The sequence below is a fragment of the Rhamphochromis longiceps genome, linkage group LG3, assembly GCF_057381845.1.
Source record: "Rhamphochromis longiceps isolate RC_006_pf linkage group LG3, R_longiceps_female_GT1.1, whole genome shotgun sequence".
NCBI lineage: Eukaryota > Metazoa > Chordata > Actinopteri > Cichliformes > Cichlidae > Rhamphochromis > Rhamphochromis longiceps.
In genome coordinates, this window is record NC_140559.1 from 5,350,748 (window position 1) to 5,367,549 (window position 16,802).

At 42.9% G+C, this 16,802-nt stretch overlaps 2 protein-coding genes across 2 annotated transcripts in view; one reads left to right on the forward strand and one right to left on the reverse strand.

Annotated features, from left to right (window-relative positions):
- The window catches only part of LOC146672618 (uncharacterized), a 117,551-nt gene extending 113,867 nt beyond the window's left edge, over positions 1-3,684 (reverse strand). The window contains exon 1 of the mRNA XM_085400888.1: positions 3,452-3,684. The gene's annotated coding sequence lies outside the window, so the exon portion shown is untranslated. The remainder of the gene's footprint in view (positions 1-3,451) is intronic.
- A 1,172-nt stretch (positions 3,685-4,856) lies between these two features.
- LOC146672627 (butyrophilin subfamily 1 member A1-like) lies at positions 4,857-10,922 on the forward strand. The gene is made up of 4 exons (XM_085400891.1): positions 4,857-4,926; positions 6,599-6,940; positions 9,872-9,928; positions 10,156-10,922. The coding sequence occupies exons 1-4, from the start codon at positions 4,857-4,859 to the stop codon at positions 10,239-10,241; spliced, it is 555 nt and encodes a 184-aa protein (XP_085257017.1). The 3' UTR covers positions 10,242-10,922.
- Positions 10,923-16,802: the final 5,880 nt, after the last annotated feature.

Sequence of the window (16,802 nt, forward strand, 5' to 3'; positions counted from 1 at the left end):
AACAGACACTACAGCATGTCGGGTGTGATACAAGATTCGTGCTGTAAGGACGCGACACTTTTTACTTTATGTCCAATTCAAAAAGGATGGGAAAATTCACTGCTGCCTTCCTGGCACGTCAGGATCCTGGAAATTGTGGCCTCCACCTGTTTCAGGTTGCTTTTAATTTCTTCTCGTTTTTCAAACATGACATTTGCACACACATACTTTTGCTGGTGTTGTGTTCACTTCACATGTGTAAGACAGGAAACAAATTTCCAGCTTCCTGCGTCCCAGCGAACGCAGCACCCTATGTGCGTTTTATTCGCACTGAATTAATGAAGACAAGTTTACTGCCAGGAGGAGCTGGGAGAGTTGGCGATACTGCGCACACTCCACCCACTCAAAGCAGAGGATTGTGGGAGTTAACAAGTGGAGCAACTATGAGCTCTGTGACTTTTAAGGCTTTTTCATAAAAAGGTTAGATCCAACCAATGGCAGTGCTCCTTCCCGCTGCAGGAGGGAGTCAGCGCCATGACGATGACAATAATTGTGATGAAAACAAAAGAAGTGATTGCAATTGGCCTGAGAAGCATGATGTCAGCAGAATCTCTGGAATTGGTCAATCACAGGACAATCGCTAATCCTGCTGCCACTGCCGGGCCTGATGGGAAAATATGTTTTTTTTATTTTTATTTTTTAGATTTGTTTTTTTCATTTCCAGCTTGGGCCTCTGATTGGCTGTTTGTTTTTCCTTTGTGTATCACATCATGTACTGCGTATTTTAACCAACCTCCATGTTTGACCTTTGGTTTATGATGTCATCAGTCATCTTCACTTATTAATATAATTATCCTAAAGTTATACGTGTCATTAATATTTGGTTATTGTGGATGCTGCTAAAGGGAGTTTCTTTGCCCTCACACAAACCGTTGAGTTAGTGTGTGTGTGTTGAGTGTCTGTTTGTGTGTGTTTGTGGGTTAATTTAGAATCAAACAGTAAAGTTTGTTTTACTTCATAAAGCTGATTTTAGTCATTATTCTTTTTCTTTGGTTAGTTTTGTTGTTTTTTGAGGTGGAATGGGGGAGGGACTTAGAGGGGGTGGGGTGTTGCCATGGCAGCCATGACTCGGCAGAATTCCAGAACATTGTAGAACTCCCCTCACTGACAGGCTGTGCCCATTCCCTGCACCTCTGCTCTAATCATGACCTCAGAATCTGTGACATTACGGCGCAGTGTCGCTTCAGAACTCGAAACACGGATATGGATATGATGACATCATAGTGTAGCCCTCTTCCTGTTGGCCCAGACCCCCTCAGTTGCTTTTTTGTTATTGTTGTTTTTTCTCTCTGTATGTGTTGGGTTGTCTTTTGTTGTTGTTTTGTTTGTATCAGGAACCAATCTCAGGCTCTACCTGCAGACAACATGATGGCAATAAACTGTCTCCAAGATTCAAAATAAGGCTCACTTCTTGTGTTTTTATTGGGTCTTCATCCACAAAGGATGGCTATGGAAGCTGAGAGGTGTCAGGGCACTCAAACATTGTCTTAAAACTGCATAATTTCTAGTGGCCAGCAGGGGGCATCTCCTGGTTGTTAAATGATTTCCATGACTAAAATGAGCCTGCTGTTTACTGGTCCAGATCCACTGCCTGTTTGAGAAAATAACTTTTCGTATTAGTTTGTGGTAGTAACGGAAAATTGTGAAGTAATAACCCAGAAGTCTAATTTAAAAACAATGTGTTTTTCCAGGGTGCAAACAAGTTTCCCCATATAAGAGTTGCTTTAAATGAGTCCTAGAATAGAAGAATAGAATAATGATAACTGAGATAGAATAGAAAGGACAAAACAGAAAGTATTTTTCGTTGCAAAGATCACAAGCAAAAAGAGCTGTTCATTTATGCATTTTGTGTGTGTGTGTGTGTGCGCAAGGGCGTAGATTTGGTTTTGGCATTGGTGGGGACGGATGATTCAACCACTGAACCCTGCCCTGTTTCTTTTTTTCCCCTTTTTGTCTTTGCTTCTTGATAAAAAAAAGGGAGAAATATACTTGCTTACATATGTTATTCTACATGCTTTTAAACCATTTAAAATTACAATTCATAGTTTTATATGTGAATTATATAATGTTAAATTACTATTAAACAAATGACGAAGTATTTTAGGCTTTAGTTTACTTCAGCCATATTCCATATAAATCAGGTATCATACAAAAATAAAAACCGCTTCAAATACAGTCATGAGAATAAAAGAATATGACTTTAAGGACTTAACAACATTACTTCAGTTATAGTACACCAACATCTCTGATACATTAGCACTAAGGGAACACTGAATGACCTGCTGGTTTTTTTCCATAAAACTACTCATCTAAGATCACCACAAAGTAAAAGATCTCTCAGCAAAACTATGCAACATTTTAGGCACTATAGCCCCGATCAAATCAGTGAGCTGGGATTTTTTATTCTAAACATGAACTACTGTTACAGCAACAGACATGGACTACTGGTGCCCCACACAACAACGCAATGTCCACTATGTGAAGGAGCCAAACACATGCCTTCTCCTCTCGTTAGCTGAGATAAACTGCTGGCCAAGGGCGTAGATTTGGCATGGACGGAAGGCACATGTCCCCACCAATAATTTGATCTCTTCGAGTAAAGAAAAACAAAACCGATAGAAAGAAAAAAATCTATCTGTCAACGTCTCATTCGCCCAGCGGTGCAGAAAGAGTTAAATTACGTTCTCTACTGGACGTTCTCTATATGGCCAATGTGATTGGCTGTGCCTATCAGGGAGCTCTGTTTAGTTGTAGCAGCGGCAAGCCTGCGCTGTGAGGAGGAGAGGAGGATGGCAGCACAAAGGAAGAACCTGGATATAACAAAGTATTTTTCAAAGAAACCTGTAAGTCACTTAAAGCCAAGTTCACTCATAAAATGTGTCCGTCATAATAACGTTACAGGCTATGCTAGGCCGTACATGCCAACCCTCCCGATTTTTCCAGGAGAATCCCGAATTTCAGTGCCGCTCCCGAAAATCTCCCGGAGCCACTATTCTCCCCAATTTCCCCCGTTTTTCCACCCGGACAACAAAATTGAAAACCCATATCTCAGATTGGCGCAGCCAATTCCAGTTTCCAACAATAGCTGCTACTACTGCAGCTACTTAGTTTTAATATTACTCTCATTACTGTTTCTGGGTCGCAAAATAGACGTTTAACATATTTTCAGGCGAGAATGTAGCTGTGTAAACTTCAAATATCTGAGCCGGTGTTCCAGATCTACTGGCGTTTAGATCAACTGGCGTTGGTCGAACAGATGTGTGGCAGTCTTGCGTTTCAGGAGCTCCTACCGACAAACCAGCAAAAAAACGCCAAATGTGTCATCTGTGACACTTGTGAGGTTATCTCAAACACACTCCGTCAGTCTTGATGCTGTTGAACAACAAAATGTTTACAAATGTGGCGAGTTCACCTGGTGATATCCTCATGCGCGACGCGATCGCGAAAACAGCAAACAAGTAACACCACGCCGATGTTGTTCACAGGACAGCAAGAGTAAACGATCGGGAGACTCTTGTCGTCGTCATCGTTCCCCTCTCACGGTTTATTTCTCCGAATTCAGCGTTTTTGTTTCACAACTACAGCGTGCTGTTTACTTTGTGCACTAACATGGAGTCGAGTCAACCAGCGCCACCTCTGGCCAAGTGCCACAGCCTACAGCCAGATCAACCTGTGACACACATCTGCACCACGTTTGAATTCGTTTCTTGCACATTTGTACCTTTCAATTGTGTCTGTTTGTGCGTCATGCAAATAAACCTTTGAAATGAATGAAATGATATCATGTATTTATTATCAGCCTACATTTGTACAAAATGCCAAATGACATTTACCGTTGAAAAAATAAAAGAAATAAAACCCCATCGGCCCATAAAAACGAAAAATCACGAGCGGCCCATCGGGCCGGTATCGGGCATACCGGGAAAATGCCCGGTATGCCAGTCCAGCTATGTAAGCAAGTATATTTCTCCCCCCTTTTTTTTTTTTTTTTATCAAGAAGCAAAGACAAAAAGGGAAAAAAAAAAGAAACAGGGCAGGGTTCAGTGGTTGAATCATCCGTCCCCACCAATGCCAAAACCAAATCTACGCCCTTGCATCGGTGCAAATTATAAGTCCGTATCATAATGTCTGTTGTTTTCGTGTTTGTTGGTTTGTTTTAAGTTTTTTAATTTAGCGAGTTGGTTATTAGATGCCGCTTCAGCCAGCCAGTGAATCCTCCGCCGCCCAGCCCTTGCGCACCTCGCAAACGGAGGGCGCCCTTACTCCCAGCAATTGGGCGATAGAAAACCGATCGGCGCCTGTGCCATTCCCAATATGCGCTGGCTTGACGTCGGGGCAGTATGAGTACCAGTAAAAAAAAAAAAAAAAAAATCTTTTGCTGATGCCCGTGATGCCGCCCCCGTCCGCGTCGTCCGTATCAAAAACCGCTACTTCACTCACAACAGGATAACTTTAAATTAATGTTAACAATGTCATTACCATTACACTGTCGGCTTTAATAAGTATTTTAACAATGAATCAACATTTATTTGAAGACTGAGATTTAAATCTTGACCATAATGATAATCCTGTTAAAGAATCAACATTAATTTAATGTGATTTTGCGATCTGGGTTAGGATGTTTCAACACTTCTAAAGTGCAGTGATTTTGAAACACTGCTCAAAGTGTAGTTGAGACCGCCTTTATGACGGTTCTCAGATCAGTATCATTTTTCACTTAATTTTTTTATGAGCACGTTTATACAGTGAAAATTCCAGAAGACTCAGACATCTAGAAAAAACAAAGAGTGAGATCAGCAGAACTCGAGAACACAGACATGTCTCCTGTAACTGCGACACTCTGCGGGACTCTGCTGTGTTTCAGCGTCTTTGTGTTTGTATCTGCAGGTGAGGTTTTATAATTTAAATTGTTATAAAATTAAACGATATTTTCCTGTGAGATAAACAGTGTTCAGTAGAGTTATTTTCATACTGGTTCAGTTTGTCCGTGTGTGCAGAGACTGGGTGGAGTCATTAAGAGTCTAATGAGACTTTCTCTTGTATTTTCTGAATATTACATTCAGTTGTCAGAACGTGATTTTATTCTGTGCAGCTGGTTAAAGAACAGCAGCGTGTAGAAACACTTTTAATCGTCTCTTTATGGTGCTGCGCCCTTTTTTTTAATCAGCCTGCTGTCCCTTAGGACAAAGTCGGGGGATCAGAGCCAGTTGATATATCTGTTACCGTAATCTGTGATTTTCACCTTTATTTAAACCTCAAGTTAAACCATGAATTGAGTCGAGTTTAAATGGAAAAAAAAGAGGTTTCTATAGCTTAAGAGTCAGATCAGCAGCATCTCTGCTAACTGCGTCACTCTGCTCCACTTTGATGTTTGTCAGCATCTTCGTGTTTGCTGTAAGCTTTAATTGTAAGGCACAAATCTGTCTGTCTCTGAGATAAAGACGAATAAACAAAAGGTGGTTTACATGTTACTAACCAAAATATTATTATTAATATTATTATTAATTTCTTGTACATTGTTTCAGTGTGTGTAAACATGACGTGAGGCTTCTTTCTCTCACACATTATGTTCACTTATTATCAGCACATGTTTTTGTTGTGTGGAAGCTAACATCTTGTAGTTTCTGACACTTTGCATGTTTATCATGAGGCTAAAATTCCCCCTCAGTCGGTCACAGGTAACTTGGTGGATGTTCAGAGGTTCATTAAATCCAACATGACTAAAAACTCAAATGTTAAAGGAAATAAACAAAATATTTAAACTAAATCATTCTGATCATAATTGTACTTTGTGTCACGGTACTGGGTCGTGCGACCCAGTGTTTGAGTTTTTATGTATCTTTTGTATTCATTTGTGTTCTAGTTTAGCTCATCTAGTTAATTTCTAGGTTGCAGTTTAGTCCTTTTTTTCTTAGTTGTTTCTGTCATCTCCCCCTGTACTGTCTCCCTGGTCCATGCGTCTATGTCTGTGTGGTCCTTATTGTCAAGTTTGTGTCATGTCTGTGTCTCCATGTTTCCTGTTTTATTTCGAAAGAGTCTGGTGTTCTTTGTTCATTGTATTTAGTTTCACTGCCCCTGTCCTGTCATTAGGTTCATGTGTGTCAGCTGTTCTTGCTCATGTGTTTCCACTTCCCCTGCTCATCCCTGTGGGTATTTAGTCTCTGTGTTTCATTCAGTCTGTGTTGCATCATCTGTTACCATTCCTGTCACTCTAGCTACACGTCATGATTTCAGATTCTTTTACTGGTCATGTTCATAATAATCAGATCCTTTCATGTTTTCATAGCTTTTTCATGTCATGTTCATAGCTCATAGTTACAGTTATAGTCCGAGTCTTAGTTTGTCTTAGTCTTTAGTTGTTTCCCAGTTTAGGCTCTTTGTTTAGGTCATTGCCTTAGTTTATGTTTGGCTCACTTTGAGTTTAGTTAAAGTTTTGCCTCCTTCGTCTGTGTCCGCACCTGGGTACTTCAAACACCCTCCACACAGTCTGCCCCCACTGACCGCGACACTTTGACCTTTAACCTTTAACCTCTCTGCTCTGTGTTGTTTCCTCTTTCAGACCTGAAATTGATCACAGCTGAATCTGGACAGGACGTCACTCTGACATGTCGAGCTCCAAACAACAACATCAATACTTTAGAATGGAGCAAACCTGACCTGGGAGATAAGAATGTCTATTTGTACCAGAATGGCCAATTCAAACCAGATCACCAGCATCCATCTGTTAGGAACCGGGTGGATCTGCAGAACAGACGGATGATGGATGGAGACGCGTCTTTGATTCTGAAGGATGTGACAATTGGTGACACTGGAACATACGAGTGTCGTGTCAACATGGAAGGAAAAAACCGCAAGGACGCTAAACCCGTCAGTGTCTTCTACCTCCATGTTGTTCCTCCAGGTGAGTGAGTAGAGTTGAGTGTGTGTGTGATCAGAGGTGAAGCTGCTTCCTGGTTGTTGATGTTTGTTTCTAAAGATGTTGTTGATGAGACTTTGTAGAAAGCAGCTGGTCTGAGTGATGTGATCAGAGTGCAGTAGATAATGTCTGACAGCAGTTTGAAGAGGAAATGGATTCTGTTCTGTTCTTCACTCATCACCTACCTGACAGCTGACACCTCACACCTGTTGTTGTTGTTGGATTTTTGGTTTTTTTTTTTTTTTGCTTGTCCCGTTTGGATCTATAGTCATCAGAATTGTTGTCTGAAGGCCAAGAAAGATGCCAAGCGGATTTACTTTGCCAAGTGGATCATCATGGCCTTGCCATATTGGTCCATTTGATTGACCTTTATTATAATTATGTATTTATTTTATTTTATTTTCGGTTGTTACAGACGGGACAGACATGACTGGGGGATAGAACAGGGAGAAAGAATGAAAGAAAGAGAGGGAGAGAAAGAAAAAGAAAACCCCCAAAACACTTAGATCACCTGTATGGGGATAAGAAAAAAAAGAAGAGAAAAGAGCAAGATAATAAATACAACACCATCACAATATACTACCTAACAGTAGATAACAGTAGATACTAAATATTACATGTTATTATGCAGTACACAATAGACAGAGGTCGACAGCGCACAATGTGCTTTGAGGTAGCAGCCAAAAACGGTGTAGCTTGTGTCTGTGAACACCCGTGTGCACACCTGTGTGGATCAGCACGCTTGTATTCAAAAGGTTTCTCCATGTCCATGACTGGCTCTTATATAGTGCTTTTCTACTCTGTCTGAGCACTCAAAGCACTTTATACATCTAATTCATTCACCCAATCACACAAGCACTTTTTTCTGAGTTTTTAAGTGCTAAGTAGTCTACCATCCATACACATTCACACTCCAATGGATGCATCGGAGAGCAATATGGGGTTAGTATCTTGGCATGCAGACTAGAGCAGCCTGGGATTGAACCACTGACCCTCTGGTTAGTGGCTCTGCCACCTGAGCTACAGCCACCCCGATCTGCTAGGGAGTGTGGGGAGCCATAGCCCCGTCCCCTGAGGGCATGAAGCACTTATGGAGGAGATCCAGGCCATGGACATCCAGAGACCCCAGAATACGAGGACCCAAGGAGGACCACCAGGGTGGCAACCGTGCCACCCTCCTGGGAAGAGCTGCGGAGAGCCCCAAACGAGACGTCACCCAGCATGCAAAGGAGAGGAGGCGAGAGGGGGTTGCAGTGACGTGTCTGCAGGCTCTGCCAGCAGCCAGCTCTACCAGAGGACCGGGCCTCAGGCCCAGAGGCCTGAGGGCACCCCACCCCCCTGAAGGGGCTCAGACGGGCCACAGGCGCCAGGGACAGCCAATCGGTCACCTGGAGTGAGTCGGTACATACATGAGTGCCCAGCCCCAGACACCAAGAACCACCAACACACCAACGTCTGAGGGCATCAGCCACTGGCAGGGAGTGTGGTGAGGGAAGATAGGCCTCCATACCTCGGAGAGCCTGAGATGTTCCCAGTGAAGTCTAAGACCCAAGCTGACATAGACGAACAGGTGCACGGAGACACAAACATGCATTCCCACCCGAATATACAAAACCAAATACTCGGCACTCACCCAATGGAGACAGACACAAATAGACACTTTACACACATTCACACTCCGCAAACATACCCTATATCCCAGGTCCGGGTACAGTTTGCCCCCCTGGGGCAAACTGTACCCAGACCCAGGAGATGTAACCCTTCTGTCTGGGGTGGAGGAAAGCAGACCGCCTCCTTATCGGCAGTAGCAGGGAGGCCCCGCATCCCAGACCCCAATCTGACGGCCAGCACCTCCTCCCAGCCCCAACGGTGAACAAAACGGGGGTGAGTGAAGACCCCAAACCTTCCTCCGCCCGTTCATATGTAGTGTTGCTGCGTGCTGTTCTAAAGTGCATTTAAAACACAGGAGGGCATGGTGCTTCTTGCCAGAGAGCAGCACGGCTCCTCCATCAGTGTCTATATGCATTTAAAATTGAGGGTAGGGCACCAGCACCAGAGGTGGGTTTGAATACACAGACCATCCTCTGGACACTGTGTAACGTACCCATGCCCCAAGGCCCTATTTGTATGTGTTATGAGAGTATGAGTAATGTGGATGTCTAGGTTACGGAATAAAATTGAGGCACAGGCAGCCAGAAGGGGACAGAGGGGGAGTGCCTCCCCTGCACCCTGGTGACACACCTGCACCCCAAGCCCTGCGTATGTGTGGGTGTGGTGGAGCAGGAAGAGGGACTCAGCTGACCCCAGTAGGCATCCCCACACTCTGGAACCCACCAGGGCAAGGGCCAAGACTGTTATTTTTAAAAACTCCCACCATGCTGTTAGAGAAGAGCTGATGTTGATGCTTTTAAAGCATTCATGTCGTTTGATGTTTGAGCTGATAAATGTTAGGTCTGAAATTTCTAGATTATTACATAGTGCCTGTTCTACAGGCTGGGCTATTTATATGGAAACACCGTAATGGCTACCATGGTCACCACCCATCTTGAGGAGTTTGCCCCCTTACATATACTAATGTGCCACAAACAGGACTTTAATATCACCAACCATTCCCATGTTATTATGGTGTATCCATATAAATGGCCCACCGTGTACATCTATCCGGGGTTCATCTAAGTAGGTGTGTTTTAACCATCTAGAGATGAACTGAAGCCTGTTGGCTAAAAAGTAGTGATTAAAGTTAGTCCGATCTAGTCCTCCTTTATCCTTGGTCCTTTTGGTTTTTAAGCTGATATGCGGGGGTTTATCTTTCCAAAGGAATTTAGAAATATACGAGTCTAGAGATCTGAACCAATCTTGTGATGGCTTACTTGGGATCATTGAAAATAATTTTTTTTCATGCCTTTTTCTCATCAGGAGCACACAAAGACAATAAACCTGTTAAAATTGACCCTCCACGTGTTGTTCCTCCAGGTGAGTGAGTAGAGTTGAGTGTGTGATCAGAGGTGAAGCTGCTTCCTGGTTGTTGATGTTTGTTTCTAAAGATGTTGTTGATGAGACTTTGTAGAAAGCAGCTGGTCTGAGTGATGTGATCAGAGTGCAGTAGATAATGTCTGACAGCAGTTTGAAGAGGAAATGGATTCTGTTCTGTTCTTCACTCATCACCTACCTGACACCTCACACCTGTTTCTCACCTGCAGCTCAGAAAGGAGGATCTGGTGGACTGAAAGCTGGTCTGGTAGTTCCTGCTGTGCTTCTTGTTGCTGCTACTGTTGTTGGTTTTTGAAAAGAAACACCAACAACAGCAGCAACAAGAAGAAAACAGTCTCAAGGTTCAAATGAGCGTTCTGCTGAACAACAGAGCGGACAACCTCTTCAGACTTAAGATCATCAACCAATAAACATCATAGACGTCAAACACTCAGAGTTTGGATTTCTTTCTCATTTCTCTGATGATCATCATGTTCAGACTCAGACCAACAGTGTGTGTCTGTGCTGTCTGTCAGTGAACCTGAACTACAGTTTATTCATCTTCATGTTGTTCATGAGATTTACTGACACAAAGTCAAACTGTGTTACAAACATAAATGAATTTATATGATATTATCTCAGAATATATGCACGTTTTGTTTTTTAGCTTCATGTTCAGCGGCTGGTTGTAAGAAAAACTAAAGATCAGCTGTTACAGTATAATTGTTGTTCTGTGAATTATAGACTATTAATAATCTGGCTCATTGTTCAGCTACAACCACTTTGGTTGACATTACTTATTATTCTCTTTTTGTATAAAATGTTGAATTTTACAGCTTACGGAGCAAAATTGTGTAAAAGTAAAAATTTGTGTAGTTACAGACTCATATTTCTTCTCTGATCCTGAACCTTTCTAACCCCTTTCATTTAACATTTCCTCCAGTGAATCTTTGTAAATCCAAATTTCTTCATCTATGTTAATAAAGATTTACATTTATACCTGCTCAAGGTTTTCCAGTGTTTCTGTCATTTGAAGGTTTTGATTTAATTTCTGTTTATTATTTTGTTACAAACTTATCATCAATTAGAAACTTCTAAATATGTAATCAGTTTAAACCTCTTTTTATATTTTCAGTTTGTTTCTCTCATCAGTGTCATGTGGAAAACTAAACTATTTCTAGGTCATCGTATTCGTCTATGTGTTTATACAGCTCTCTGCATTTAAAATCATTAGCTATTGTTAATCTCTGGCTTTCTTCAACAGCATGTCTTTTGTTCTTTTTGTTTTTCCTTCTTTGGCCAGTTGGGATGAGAGAAGGCCCTCCCTCACCCTACATACATACATACGTGTGTGTGTGTGTATGTATGTATATGTATATATTAGGGGTGCAACAATATTCGTATCGATATTGAACCGTTCGATACAGTGCTTTCGGTTCGGTACGCATATGTATCGAACATTACAAAATTTTTAATTGATTTTATCAACTTTTCTTCTGACGATGCTATCTCTTGTGTGTGTGTGTGTGTGTGTGTGTGTGTGTGTGTGTGGGGGGGGGGGGCTAGCGAGACAGAAGCTAAGCTCGTTGCAACATGGCAACTGCCTCAACGTGACACGAAATTTAACCTCCCCCACCCTCATTCAGATCTGGCGTTTGGAACTATCTTGGTTTTCATGTGAAGCATGACCCTGATATTAAGCGCATCATGGACAAAAGTAAAACAGTATGTCGGATGTGCCACGCAATGCTCAATTTGTGGGAACTAGTGCGTTAGCGCAGTTAGCTTGTTAACGTGTTGATGCCGTCCAGCCCCACGCACGGGGCGATCCGCGGTAACTTGTTAAGGGAGATTTACCGCATTATGGCGTTAACGTAATTTTAACGAGATTAATGCTGAGAGCACTAGTGGGAACACAACGATTATGACTGCACATTTACGCCGACATCATCCTAGTGCAAAGACAAGTGGAAGCAGACAAAAACAACAAGCACGCATGCTGCAAACTTTACCCGAGTCATTTAGACAGCTGTTAGCACATGATTCTCCTTACCCGAGTCAGCCCAGAAGAAGCGTATAGTATAGCTTTTATTTTGGAAAGAGACATTTCTCTGTAATAAACTCTCTTTTCCAAAGATGAGTGATTTCTCGATCAGATAGATTTTTTTTTTTTTAATTATTTTCTTGTTTCAGCAACATTAAATTTAAAAACTGTACTTTTGAGTTAAAATACTGTATATATTTATAATCTTAATAAATGACAAATTAAGAAGGCACGAACATTTTTTTGCATCGAAAAAATATCGAACCGTGACACCAAACTATCGAACCGAACCGAACGGTGAATTTTGTGTATCGTTGCACCCGTAGTACATATATATATTAGGGCTGTCAAAGTTAACGCAATAATGCGTTAATGCAACAAAAATATTTTAACGCAGAATTAACGCACTCACACACACCGGCCTGTGACCTTAGGCCCGCACCGTTTTTTCAGAAAATAGGAAGCAACGCGGCAGTTATAGATGTGAGCAGAAATGGATAAAAAAAGGTTCTTTTGAACGGCAAGTTTTAAGTTCCAAGCAATGCCAGATGGTTCTCTTGACAAGGCCAAAGTAATTTGTATTTACTGTCAATGTGAACTGAGTTATCACTGTAGTACGTCCAGTCTCAAATACCACTTGCTAGCCAAGCACACAGCTAACGCAGAGAGCCCTCATCCCTCTCGCTAAAGGGAGTTCACGCTGGATAGTTTTCAAAGGAGACTGTCACTACCCGATCCGTACCGGAAACTCGATAGGTACCCCGCATGTGCAAATCTTACGTCACTTCCTCTCTTTGCCAACATTGCGACATTCAATATATTTGAATGATACGGTTAGCGCCCAGTTAGCTCCTAGCATTTCTCAACAGCTCTGCCTCCTTTTCGACTGCCCGGGACATTTAAACAATGGATAATCCGTATACAAACAAATTCATGCTTTTCTCCTCAACAGAGAGCGTCCCCCGATTGAACAAAAGCTCCGTAAAATAATAAGAATGGCGCCTAATTACAGACTTAATAATATTGACTTAGCAATGTGTCAAGTGAAGATTCATCAGCCAGATTAAGTGTTTACTGACAATTGACAGTGATAGTGGACATCATCATCACTATTCCAATCAATCCTCTCCACACAGACAAGCATAAAGACACTCGACTACCACTAAATCAAAATTAACACACGTTTGTAATGATGCTAATTCAGTTTACAATACGGTTCGTTCGCTCGGTCAGCAGGGGGCGGTATCCTCGTACACTGGGGAGTAAACTGCCATTAAACGAACAGAAGAAGAAGAAAACCCCTGCACATGCGCGGTACGGATCGGGTAGACCCGATTTGTACGGTCTGACTTTGCACATGCGCAGTAAGGATCGGGGAGTCCTGATCCGTAACTATCTTTTTATTATTTTTATTTTTCTCTACATTATATTAAATGTTTCATTATCGGAAACGTTTTAAGAGACACTTATTATTCTTAACATCTTAACAGATACTCTGACCCGTAACTATCGTAAAACGCTTCGACCGGAAGTAGACACCGTTCGCGCATGTGGGGTACCGATCGGGTTTCCGGTACGGATCGGGTAGTGACAGAGACGTCTGGACAATTCTACAACCAACAAACTTTCAACAGCCATAGCAAAATGGGTGGCTGCAGCTTGCATGGCAATTAACATTGTGGAGGATGAGGGGCTACTTGAAATAATTCGCATAGCATCCAATAACTGCACATATGAATTGCCTTCGAGAGTCACCACTGTAACCAACATACACAACTTGTATGAATATGAGAAATCCAAAGTCGAGGCTTTGGAGCAGACCAACACAGTTGCACTCACCGGAGACTATTGGACTTCTCTAAGTAATCACAGTTACCTTGGGGTAACAGCATGTAACGTCGGGTTGCGTTTAGTGGTTGAGAGGAGGCGGCAAAACACTTAGCAGGCTAGTCAAAAGAATACACACTCACGCTGGCATCGGAAATTCCACAGTGTGTTCTTTAATACACGTTCTCTTTGTCAACCATATAAGCCCGGTTGAACGACTGCAGCTTAACAAACATAGCGCAGAGTGTTTGTACAACCCATAACGTTGCAAAAGAAAGGTGTCTGGGGAGGTAAAACATAAAATCCGTCCCTCCTCATGCTCTAGCGTGCAAGCACATGTCCACACAATCAGAATTAGAATTAGAATTCAACTTTATTGTCATTGCACATGCACAGGTACAGGGCAACGAAATGCAGTTTGCATCCATCCAGAAGTGCTTAGCAGAGAGAGGGCAGTGGCGCATACTGATGACAACATTAACCCTCGACTTGAGTTGTCTTAAAGAGACACCACACCATTGTGACTGTTACAAGCGCATTATTTTTCACCAGAGTGGGAACTTCAGTCGCATGCTTTGACAGTTATGAAGACGGAGGAGAGGCAGATCGCTGACATGTGCGCCGAGCACTTTATGCAGGTAAGACAGTGGGGAATTGAACATAAAGTCAGCACGCTGACCACTGACAGTGCACGCAACATGGTTGCAGCAGCCAGGCAGCTGCCATTTTAGCACATGCCTTGCAGCCTCCATACAGCCTCCATCGAGCCATCACTGTTTCTGTACAGAACAGTCCATTTAACAGCGCATTGGCAAAATGCAGAAAGGTCATAGGCCATTTCAAGCATAGCTCACCAAACGCACTGGAGCGCGAACAACAGCAAATTGCACATTTTCATAGGAAAGAGTCACTTATGCAGGACGTATCAACAAGATGGAACAGTACCCTGGATTTCAACCTTATGTGAGTGAATGTAACAAATTCTTAATAAAGTGTATTTCTCTGAGGGGAGAAGTTTGTTTCCTGCTCAGTGGTGCTGCCAGCTTTGTGTCACCAGTCGCGAGTGATGGAGGTCTCCGAGGATGACCCAGCTTACATGGTTAAGTTCAAGGAGACCTTGAAAGCAGAAATGGAGAAGCAAAAGGAAAAAACTAAAATCGTGTGGCTCAGGGTTGCAACAGCACTGGATCCTAGGTTTAAGGATCTTAAGTGTCTGAGCAGACCTGACAGGGCTGAGGTGTGGCGCTTGATCAGTGCGTTGCTGAGGGAGAGGGAGAGGCCTTCACAGCCTGAACAACTAGCAACATATGAGCCATCTAAGAAAAGATCAGCTCTCATGCTTGCCTCAGACTCGTCATCTGATGAAGAGGAGGACTGTAATGAGAAATGTGTGGAGCGATACAGGGCAGAGCCGACTATTGACATTGAGGACTGTCCCCAGAAATGGTGGTCCAAGCAATAAGAGGCACAAACTGAGATGGCCTACCTTGCATGCAAGTACTTGGCAGCACCTGACACATCCATACCATGTGAGAGGTTATTTTCACTTTCTGGGCATGTTGTTCAGAAGGAGCGAGCTGCCCTGTAATCTGAAAATGTCAAAATGCTTGTCTGTTTGAGCAACTGGTTCAGTGCAAAGAAACAAAAGTAATAGGGACAACCCATGCTCTGTATGTTTTTAGTTCTTTTTTTCCCCCTTTCTCCTTTGTGGTGTTTCCATGTTCATGTTTTGTTAAGAAAACAGACAAAGGAAGGAGGTTGCGTTGCTCAGCCTCTGCTAAATACAACTGGAGAGCAACAAGAAGTACAGTGGGGCAAAAAAGTATTTAGTCAGCCACCGATTGTGCAAGTGCCCACACCTAAAATGATGACAGAGGTCAGTAATTTGCACCAGAGGTACACGTCAAATGTGAGAGACAGAATGTGAAAAAAAAATCCATGAATTCACATGGTAGGATTTGTAAAGAATACTTTGTAACATAACCTTTGTTGGCAATAACAGAGGTCAAACGTTTACTATAGGTCTTTACCAGGTTTGCACACACAGTAGCTGGTATTTTGGCCCATTCCTCCATGCAGATCTTCTCGAGAGCAGTGATGTTTTGGGGCTGTCGCCGAGCAACACGGACTTTCAACTCCCGCCACAGATTTTCTATGGGGTTGAGGTCTGGAGACTGGCTAGGCCACTCCAGGACTTTCAAATGCTTCTTACGGAGCCACTCCTTTGTTGCCCGGGCGGTGTGTTTTGGATCATTGTCATGTTGGAAGACCCAGCCTCGTTTCATCTTCAAAGTTCTCACTGATGGAAGGAGGTTTTGGCTCAAAATCTCACGATACATGGCCCCATTCATTCTGTCCTTAACACGGATCAGTCGTCCTGTCCCCTTGGCAGAAAAACAGTCCCATAGCATGATGTTTCCACCCCCATGCTTCACAGTAGGTATGGTGTTCTTGGGATGCAACTCAGTATTCTTCTTCCTCCAAACACGACGAGTTGAGTTTATACCAAAAAGTTCTACTTTGGTTTCATCTGACCACATGACATTCTCCCAATCCTCTGCTGTATCATCCATGTGCTCTCTGGCAAACTTCAGACGGGCCTGGACATGCACTGGCTTCAGCAGCGGAACACGTCTGGCACTGCGGGATTTGATTCCCTGCCGTTGTAGTGTGTTACTGATGGTGACCTTTGTTACTTTGGTCCCAGCTCTCTGCAGGTCATTCACCAGGTCCCCCCGTGTGGTTCTGGGATCTTTGCTCACCGTTCTCATGATCATTTTGACCCCACGGGATGAGATCTTGCGTGGAGCCCCAGATCGAGGGAGATTATCAGTGGTCTTGTATGTCTTCCATTTTCTGATGATTGCTCCCACAGTTGATTTTTTCACACCAAGCTGCTTGCCTATTGTAGATTCACTCTTCCCAGTCTGGTGCAGGTCTACAATACTTTTCCTGGTGTCCTTCGAGAGCTCTTTGGTCTTGGCCATGGCAGAGTTTGGAGTCTGA